This window comes from Schistocerca nitens, chromosome 8 (genome assembly GCF_023898315.1).
Source record: "Schistocerca nitens isolate TAMUIC-IGC-003100 chromosome 8, iqSchNite1.1, whole genome shotgun sequence".
Lineage (NCBI taxonomy): Eukaryota > Metazoa > Arthropoda > Insecta > Orthoptera > Acrididae > Schistocerca > Schistocerca nitens.
In genome coordinates this window covers 36,948,967-36,959,379 of record NC_064621.1, presented here as the reverse complement: position 1 = coordinate 36,959,379, position 10,413 = coordinate 36,948,967, and the positions used below count along the sequence as shown (strand labels likewise).

Genomic DNA, 10,413 nt, shown 5'->3' with positions numbered 1-10,413 from the left:
TATCAACTTCACAAACCTGTCTAAGGACATTTGATTATGCTGTTTTTTTTAATCCTATGCCTGTTAATACGTCTTTTATGGTGTTGTCCCTTTTAGTTGCTGTTTTAACCTTGTACCGTGCGGTGCATTCCTAACTTAGTCTGGGCGCTAATGACCATTGTAGTTGTGCGCCCTAAAACCACAAAGAAAAGAGCTCTGTATTGTCTGTCTGTATTTTTAGTGTCCATTAACGGTCTAGCAGCAGCTGTTGGGCCCTCTGTCTCACCTTCTCTGATGCAGAAGACAACTGCATTTCGTACTGCTGCTCCAGTACTAGTGCTGCTGAGCAGCCCCTACAGGGAGCCATCCACAAGGTGCAGTCATGGGCACTAGCCCACAGCTTCCTATTTCCAGTTGTGAAGTCATGTCATGCATTTCTGTCGACGTCGCACCATTCATCCAGAACCAGAACTTTACCTTCCCGATGATCCACTCACTGTAGTGGAGGCTTCGATTCTTAGGACTGGTTTTCGAATCCCAGTTGACTTGGCTACCTCACCATCATCTTAAGCGGAAGTGCTGGCAGCACCTCAGTGCCCTCCGCTGCCTGAGCAACACAAACTGGGGTGCATATCGCTCTACGCTATTGCAGCTCTTCAGAGCTCTTGTTCAATCCCACCTTCCCTATGGGAGTCCGGTTCATGGTTCGTCAGCACCCTAGCATTGTTTGCACTTCATCTAGTGCACCACTGCGGCGTTAAACTAGCGACAGGAGCTTTTAGGAAGAGTCTGGTGACCAGCATACTGGTGGGGGCTGGATACCCTCCATTGAAGGTTAGACATAAACAACTGCTCGACAGTTACATTGCACACCTTCATAGTTCTCCTGAGTATCCAAATTACTGTCTACTCTTCCCAACCATGGCATTTCATCTTCCACATCTACGTCCCAGGTCAGCACTTATGATTGCAGTTTGCATGTGATCACTTCTGTCTGAACTGGAGTCCTTCCCTTTACCACCTTCATTCCAGGTCAACCCACATACTCCTCCGTGGTGTTAACTTTGGCTGCGGCTTTGTCTGGAAACTTTCATATGGCCCTAAGGATTCAGTTACTCTAGCGGCTCTCTGCTGTCACTTCCTCTCAATTCTTGACGTTTTCTGGGGCTCTGACATGGTTTACACCGACGGCTCAATGGCAGTCATTGACAGAGGCCATATTGAACAGCATTCCTTCCCTGATGGCTGCAGTGTTCTCACTGCAGAGCTGGTGACTGTTTTGTACTTTTGAGCATATCCGTTCTTGCCCTGAGGAGTCGTTTCTTTTGTGTACTGAGTCGTTGAGCAGCCTACAATATATCAACCAGTGCTACCCTTGTCATCCTTTGATTTTGATTGGATTTGATTTTATCAGGGAAGCTAAAACAGCTTATGCCTAACCCGCCAATGCCCACACTGAAACTAAGTTTATTGCACGGTATCACTCCCTGTCTACCTAGTAAAGCCAACCAATGCCCTTAAATATTGCAAGGAGTCCAACTACCAGTTTTTTGTTAAACACAATTTCTTCAGGTCTAGTTCTTCTGAAGATTCTGTACCTTTTACTCTCCAATGCCATGCATTCAAAGATTAGGTATGATGAAGTTTCTTATCCCTCATCACAGATCCTACATTTAGGGCCCTCTTCCATTTTACCCATTGTGTGTAGGTGTTTTTTGAGATTCCCATGGCTGGTCGTAAGTCCATTCATGAATTTGATCTCTTTCCTGTTCAACCCCAGGATTAAAGAGATTCTTTTAAAACATGGCTTGGGCATTATTACCTTCCCATGTTTTTGTTTATGGACCTTGGTCCAGTGTCCTACTTGCTGTTTCCTAAGCCAGTTCCATGGTTCTAATTTAATCGTAGCCTTGGTGATTGTCAGGACAGGTTCCAATCCAATAAATGGAGTTGTTGTCCACATCCTAGCCAACCTGTCGGCTTGTTCATTGCCACAGATCCCCGAGTGGCCAGGGTCCCACACTAGGTTTACCATATTGCTTCCCCCTAGCTCCACCAGAGCCCTGTGGCATTCTGCAACAATCTTAGATCTCATTGTAGGAGCTGCCAATGGTTTCAGAGCTGCCTGCCTGTCTGAATAGATGCAGATACTTGGCTTCTTGTAGCACCTATGTATATTCTCCTCCACATGTGCCCCGATTGCGGTAATTTCAGCTTGGAATACAGAGGCCAGTTTTTGTTGAGAGTTGATGCCCTCCAGTCTTGGCTGAACCACATACACCCCTGCCCCAATGTCTTGGTCAATGTTTGATCCATCGGTGAACCAAATTATGTCCCCGTACTGTGTCGAACTGTTCCCTCACTTCTCCCTGCTTCCAATTATATTGTAAGGCTTGTCAAAGCGGTTGGGAGTTATTATGTAGTCAGCAGGCATTTCCCCAGCCGTTCCTATATTTACCTCACTCACTATGTTAGTGTGTGATTCTCGATATCTGAGTGAGAGCCAGTTTTTGCCAGTTTTAAGTCTGTGTGCCCCAGCTGCTGCTTCCATCCTGACCTAAAGGTGTAGTGGAGGCATGTCCAGTATGGCTTCCATTTCAGCAGTTGGTGTGCTGCTAATTTCACTCACTATGGCTAAACAGGCCAATCTCTGCACCTTAGCCAGCTCCTTAGCTGCAACCTGCTGTTCTACCTTCTGCCACCAAACTATGGCCCCATGGGAAATTGTAGGTCTGACCACTGTGGTGTATATCCAGTGCATACCCCTGGGGCTTAGGCCCAAGTTTTTGCCACAAGCCCTTCTAGTACTCACTAGTGTACTTTTTGCCTTGGAATGGACACTCTTAGTGTTAGGGGTCCATGTTAGCTTCTCATCTAAGGTTACCCCTAAATATTTCACTATCCCCTTCACAGGTCAAGTTTCATCGAAGAGCTTTGTATTCCAACTTGAGTGTCGAATATGTCTCTTTGTAAATGGCACCACAACAGTCTTCTTAGGATTAACACTGAGATCCTGTTTAATGCACAAATTTTGCCCAATGTTCAAACTTTCTTGTGCCATATTTCTAACTGTATGAGTAAATTTGCCTAGTATTACTAGGACAAGGTCATTTGCATATCCTTGGCAGAAGCATTGTCTGGAAATTAATTCCACAATGATTTCATTCACCACTAGATTCCACAATAGCGGGGACAGAACTACTCCTTATGTGCAGCCTCTAGTGGTGTTAATTACCATCTCTTCATTCATCATGGTAGCCTCCACATTCCTTCCACTAAGCATGGCCCTGGTCCACCTGCATATTGTGGTCCCCAGGTCATGCACCTCTGCTACCCTTACCATGGAATCGAAGGTCATGTTACTGAAGGCCCCCTTGGTATGTAGGAAGATACACAGGGCTATTTCTAGGAAGTGATTTCTCCACCTTCCCAACGAGTTGGAGGAGAGATGACTTGTATGATTTACCTGGTTGATATGCGTGCTGGTTTGAATGTAGGGGCGCACTACTTAGCATCCTCTCCTTAATATATACATTAACCAGTTTTTCCAATGTTTTGAGAATGGAGGAGGACAGACTGATTGGTCTCATATCCTTCGCCTTCGTATGATAAATTGTCTCTGGCTTTGGAGTGAAGACAACCTTCACTGCCCTCAAAGCACTGGGAATGATTCCTACTGATAGGCTAACCCTGAATAGCCTGCATAGAACTCTTATGAGCTTCTCTCCTGCCTGTTGAATGAGAGCTGGAAAAATTCCATCTGGGCCAGGTGACATGAACAGTTAGAATGTTCCCCCCCCCCCCCCCCCCCCCGATTCCCAGTCCTCTCTTTGAGTGCCTGAGAACTGTTGTCTCTCAGGGATCACATTTTGGACTGTGTGGTCTGGCAGATCATACTGAGGAAAGTTAGTTTTGAGGAGCAGTTCCAGCATCTCATGTGCTGTTGTGGTATATTCCACATCCTCCTTCCTCAATGTATCTCCTGGATTGGTTGGTACTCTAGTGAAAATCTTGTGCAGTCTGGCTTGTGCACTCCACTTCCTCACAGAATGCCTCCCAGGATGCCTCCTTTGCTTGTCTGATTGCAATATTGTAGTTGACAAGGGCCTCAAGATATCTAGCCCATTGTCCTTTACGTCTCCCAATATTAAACAGTCTCCATACCTGTTTCCTTTGCATTTCTAAGTTATTACACCAAGGTACAATGCTATATGTGCACTTGTTAGTGGTTGTGCAGTTGTCCTGAGGTAACTGCCTCTGCTACTTCTTCCAGTTCTGCTTCTTCCAGTTCTGCTTCTTCCAGTTCTGCTTCTTCCAGTTCTGCTTCTTCCAGTTCTGCTTCTTCCAGTTCTGCTTCTTCCAGTTCTGCTTCTTCCAGTTCTGCTTCTTCCAGTTCTGCTTCTTCCAGTTCTGCTTCTTCCAGTTCTGCTTCTTCCAGTTCTGCTTCTTCCAGTTCTGCTTCTTCCAGTTCTGCTTCTTCCAGTTCTGCTTCTTCCAGTTCTGCTTCTTCCAGTTCTGCTTCTTCCAGTTCTGCTTCTTCCAGTTCTGCTTCTTCCAGTTCTGCTTCTTCCAGTTCTGCTTCTTCCAGTTCTGCTTCTTCCAGTTCTGCTTCTTCCAGTTCTGCTTCTTCCAGTTCTGCTTCTTCCAGTTCTGCTTCTTCCAGTTCTGCTTCTTCCAGTTCTGCTTCTTCCAGTTCTGCTTCTTCCAGTTCTGCTTCTTCCCGTTCTGCTTCTTCCCGTTCTGCTTCTTCCCGTTCTGCTTCTTCCCGTTCTGCTTCTTCCCGTTCTGCTTCTTCCCGTTCTGCTTCTTCCCGTTCTGCTTCTTCCCGTTCTGCTTCTTCCCGTTCTGCTTCTTCCCGTTCTGCTTCTTCCCGTTCTGCTTCTTCCCGTTCTGCTTCTTCCCGTTCTGCTTCTTCCCGTTCTGCTTCTTCCCGTTCTGCTTCTTCCCGTTCTGCTTCTTCCCGTTCTGCTTCTTCCCGTTCTGCTTCTTCCCGTTCTGCTTCTTCCCGTTCTGCTTCTTCCCGTTCTGCTTCTTCCCGTTCTGCTTCTTCCCGTTCTGCTTCTTCCCGTTCTGCTTCTTCCCGTTCTGCTTCTTCCCGTTCTGCTTCTTCCCGTTCTGCTTCTTCCCGTTCTGCTTCTTCCCGTTCTGCTTCTTCCCGTTCTGCTTCTTCCCGTTCTGCTTCTTCCCGTTCTGCTTCTTCCCGTTCTGCTTCTTCCCGTTCTGCTTCTTCCCGTTCTGCTTCTTCCCGTTCTGCTTCTTCCCGTTCTGCTTCTTCCCGTTCTGCTTCTTCCCGTTCTGCTTCTTCCCGTTCTGCTTCTTCCCGTTCTGCTTCTTCCCGTTCTGCTTCTTCCCGTTCTGCTTCTTCCCGTTCTGCTTCTTCCCGTTCTGCTTCTTCCCGTTCTGCTTCTTCCCGTTCTGCTTCTTCCCGTTCTGCTTCTTCCCGTTCTGCTTCTTCCCGTTCTGCTTCTTCCCGTTCTGCTTCTTCCCGTTCTGCTTCTTCCCGTTCTGCTTCTTCCCGTTCTGCTTCTTCCCGTTCTGCTTCTTCCCGTTCTGCTTCTTCCCGTTCTGCTTCTTCCCGTTCTGCTTCTTCCCGTTCTGCTTCTTCCCGTTCTGCTTCTTCCCGTTCTGCTTCTTCCCGTTCTGCTTCTTCCCGTTCTGCTTCTTCCCGTTCTGCTTCTTCCCGTTCTGCTTCTTCCCGTTCTGCTTCTTCCCGTTCTGCTTCTTCCCGTTCTGCTTCTTCCCGTTCTGCTTCTTCCCGTTCTGCTTCTTCCCGTTCTGCTTCTTCCCGTTCTGCTTCTTCCCGTTCTGCTTCTTCCCGTTCTGCTTCTTCCCGTTCTGCTTCTTCCCGTTCTGCTTCTTCCCGTTCTGCTTCTTCCCGTTCTGCTTCTTCCCGTTCTGCTTCTTCCCGTTCTGCTTCTTCCCGTTCTGCTTCTTCCCGTTCTGCTTCTTCCCGTTCTGCTTCTTCCCGTTCTGCTTCTTCCCGTTCTGCTTCTTCCCGTTCTGCTTCTTCCCGTTCTGCTTCTTCCCGTTCTGCTTCTTCCCGTTCTGCTTCTTCCCGTTCTGCTTCTTCCCGTTCTGCTTCTTCCCGTTCTGCTTCTTCCCGTTCTGCTTCTTCCCGTTCTGCTTCTTCCCGTTCTGCTTCTTCCCGTTCTGCTTCTTCCCGTTCTGCTTCTTCCCGTTCTGCTTCTTCCCGTTCTGCTTCTTCCCGTTCTGCTTCTTCCCGTTCTGCTTCTTCCCGTTCTGCTTCTTCCCGTTCTGCTTCTTCCCGTTCTGCTTCTTCCCGTTCTGCTTCTTCCCGTTCTGCTTCTTCCCGTTCTGCTTCTTCCCGTTCTGCTTCTTCCCGTTCTGCTTCTTCCCGTTCTGCTTCTTCCCGTTCTGCTTCTTCCCGTTCTGCTTCTTCCCGTTCTGCTTCTTCCCGTTCTGCTTCTTCCCGTTCTGCTTCTTCCCGTTCTGCTTCTTCCCGTTCTGCTTCTTCCCGTTCTGCTTCTTCCCGTTCTGCTTCTTCCCGTTCTGCTTCTTCCCGTTCTGCTTCTTCCCGTTCTGCTTCTTCCCGTTCTGCTTCTTCCCGTTCTGCTTCTTCCCGTTCTGCTTCTTCCCGTTCTGCTTCTTCCCGTTCTGCTTCTTCCCGTTCTGCTTCTTCCCGTTCTGCTTCTTCCCGTTCTGCTTCTTCCCGTTCTGCTTCTTCCCGTTCTGCTTCTTCCCGTTCTGCTTCTTCCCGTTCTGCTTCTTCCCGTTCTGCTTCTTCCCGTTCTGCTTCTTCCCGTTCTGCTTCTTCCCGTTCTGCTTCTTCCCGTTCTGCTTCTTCCCGTTCTGCTTCTTCCCGTTCTGCTTCTTCCCGTTCTGCTTCTTCCCGTTCTGCTTCTTCCCGTTCTGCTTCTTCCCGTTCTGCTTCTTCCCGTTCTGCTTCTTCCCGTTCTGCTTCTTCCCGTTCTGCTTCTTCCCGTTCTGCTTCTTCCCGTTCTGCTTCTTCCCGTTCTGCTTCTTCCCGTTCTGCTTCTTCCCGTTCTGCTTCTTCCCGTTCTGCTTCTTCCCGTTCTGCTTCTTCCCGTTCTGCTTCTTCCCGTTCTGCTTCTTCCCGTTCTGCTTCTTCCCGTTCTGCTTCTTCCCGTTCTGCTTCTTCCCGTTCTGCTTCTTCCCGTTCTGCTTCTTCCCGTTCTGCTTCTTCCCGTTCTGCTTCTTCCCGTTCTGCTTCTTCCCGTTCTGCTTCTTCCCGTTCTGCTTCTTCCCGTTCTGCTTCTTCCCGTTCTGCTTCTTCCCGTTCTGCTTCTTCCCGTTCTGCTTCTTCCCGTTCTGCTTCTTCCCGTTCTGCTTCTTCCCGTTCTGCTTCTTCCCGTTCTGCTTCTTCCCGTTCTGCTTCTTCCCGTTCTGCTTCTTCCCGTTCTGCTTCTTCCCGTTCTGCTTCTTCCCGTTCTGCTTCTTCCCGTTCTGCTTCTTCCCGTTCTGCTTCTTCCCGTTCTGCTTCTTCCCGTTCTGCTTCTTCCCGTTCTGCTTCTTCCCGTTCTGCTTCTTCCCGTTCTGCTTCTTCCCGTTCTGCTTCTTCCCGTTCTGCTTCTTCCCGTTCTGCTTCTTCCCGATCTGCTTCTTCCCGTTCTACTGGATTCCTTATTGAGGTTTTAACTTTCAATAAGCCTAAATCAAGGTCCCTCGTATATCTCTCCCAGTCTGTTTTCCTGGGATTCCTATAGGTCATGGTCTGTCTGATTCCCATTTCAACCTTGAATTTAATAATTTAATATGGATGTGGTCCAATGAGGATGGCTCCAGCACCACATGCCATTGTTTGACATAGCTGCCCATTATCATGAAACCAAAGATTATGTCAATTACTTCGTCCCTCCTGCTATTCCTGAATGTAAGTTCATTGCCCTATTCAGGACCTCTAAGTTGATAGCTAAAAGGAATTCAAGGAGGTATTCACCTCTACAGTTGGTCTCCTTGCTGCCCAACAGTAGGTTATGGGCATTGGCGTCACATCCCACCAGCAGTTGGTCACTTTGCTGATGGCAAGTCTCTACCAGTCTCCTCACCTCCAAGGAGGGAGGAGGAGAGCTGTCTTCATAAGGGAGGTATGCTGAGGCCAAAACAATTTACATTGTGGTAACTTCATCAAATTGCTGCAATTTAATGGTCACTAAATCCCTTGAGGAGAAGTCCATCATTGGCACGAAAGAAATTCCATTTCTTACGTAGATGCATGGTCTGGAGTTTCTTAGATTTCTAACATGGAATAGCTTACCTCGAGTACCATCGAGACCCAATACACCCCCTTCATATAAATAGATTTCTTGTGTTGTGGCCACGGCCACGTCCACTTCCTGCCTCCCCAGGCAGTGACTCAGGGCAGCAGAGGCACCCTTTACTGTGCTGCAGATTAATCTGCAACATCTCCTGTCTCCATCTTTGAGAACCCTGACACTGACCTGCAAGAACCCTAAAAGCAATATCAGACAAGCCTTTGATCTTAATCCTATGTGCCATGCACCTGTTGGCACAGATCCCATCACAACTTGTGTTGGGTCAGGGAGTTGGGTAGGACTAGGAATGGATAGGGAAGATGGGATGTTGTGGGACACTCTTAGTCTGATCCATCAGCTGAGGCCTTTCCAGCAGTAGATACCCTACCTTAGGCATAGCCCTCAGCGTCACGCGGATACACAAGCCTCTCCACCTCCACAGACAGTTCTTTGTCAAAGTGGTGTCCCCCGGAGAGGTCGTCAGACTTTGGTAGCAACCATCAAGGAGTCATGGTCTAATCATTCTGTGGTGTTTGTCTGGGCTCCATGGAAATGAGCTTGCCGACAGGCTGGCCAAGTAGACTACACGGAAACAGTTTCTAGAGATAGGCATTCTCGTAATTGACCTGCCTTCATTATATGCTGCAAGGTTTTTTGGCCTTGGGAGACTTAATCACATAAGCTCAGTATGCACACCAAATTGCGAGCCATTAAGGGGACTGTGAATGTGTGGAAGTCATTGAAGAGTGCCTCTTGCAGGGACTCTGTGGTTCTCTGCCAGGTCCACATTGGCCACACATGGGCGACCCACGGCTATCTCGTGCACTATGAGGATCCACCTCAGTGTCAATGCAGTACCCAGTTGACAGTGGCCCATTTTCTGGTCACTGCCCCACTTTCACTGCCCTGTGACGAAATCTTCGGTTACTAGTCTTGTTGCGACTAATTTTATCTGACAATGCCTTGTCGTCGTCGTCGTCGTCGTCGTTGTTGTTGTTGTTGTTGTTGTTGTTGTTGTTGTGGTCTTCAGTTCTGAGGCTGGTTTGATGCAGCTCTCCATGCTACTCTATCCTGTGCAAGCTTCTCCATCCCCCAGTACCTACTGCAGCCTACATCCTTCTGAATCTGCTTAGTGTATTCATCTCTTGGTCTCCCTCTACGATTTTTACCCTCCACGCTGTCCTCCAATACTAAGTTGGTGATCCCTTGATGTCTCAGAACATGTCCTACTAACTGATCCCTTCTTCTAGTAAAGTTGTGCCACAAGCTCCACTTCTCTCCAATTCTATTAAATATCTCCTCATTGGTTATGTGATTTACCCACCGAATCAACAACATCCTTCTGTAGCACCACATTTCGAAAGCTTCTACTCTCTTCTTGTCTAAACTATTTATTGTCCATGTTTCACTTCCATACATGGCTACACTCCACACAAATACTTTCAGAAATGACTTCCTGACATTTAAATCTATACTAGATGTTAACAAATTTTTCTTCTTCGGAAACGCTTTCCTTGCTATTGCCAGTCTACATTTTATATCCTCTCTACTTCGACCATCGTCAGATATTTTGCTTCCCAAATAGCAAGACTCCTTTACTAATTTAAGTATCTCATTTCCTAATCTAATTCCCTCAACATCACCCGACTTAATTGGACTACATTCCATTACCCTCGTTTTGCTTTTGTTGATGTTCATCTTATACCCTCCTTTCAAGACACTGTCCATTCCGTTCAACAGCTCTTCCAAGTCCTTTGCTGTCTCTGACAGAATTACAATGTCATCCGTGAACCTCAGTTTTTATTTCTTCTCCATGGATTTTAGTACCTACTCCGAATTTTTCTTTTGTTTCCTTTACTGCTTGCTCAATATACAAATTGAACAACATCGGGGAGATTCTGTACAATCTCTGGTTCTTTCAGTTTATCCAGGTCCCATCTCCTTAAATTCCCACCTTTTTGAAGCTTCTTCAGTTTTAATACACAGTTCATAACCAATAAATTGTGGTTAGAGTCCACATCTGCCCCCTGGATATGTATTACAATTTAAAACCTGGTTCCTAAATCTCTGTCTTACCATTATATAATCTATCTGATACCTTTTAGTATCTCCATGGTTCTTCCATGTATACAACCTTCTTTCATGATTCTTGAACCAAGTGTTAGCTATGATTAAGTTATGCTCTGCGCAAAACTCTACC

General features: G+C 47.3%; 1 protein-coding gene across 1 annotated transcript; it reads right to left on the bottom strand.

Moving 5' to 3' along the window:
• Window positions 1–4,201: 4,201 nt before the first annotated feature.
• On the bottom strand, window positions 4,202–9,224 carry LOC126199126 (trichohyalin-like; the record flags this gene model as incomplete). The annotated part of the gene is made up of 2 exons (XM_049935880.1): window positions 4,202–7,539; window positions 9,176–9,224. Coding segments are annotated over 2 exons (3,387 nt in total), but the record flags the coding sequence as incomplete, so codon positions are not given.
• Between the last annotated feature and the right edge of the window lie 1,189 nt (window positions 9,225–10,413).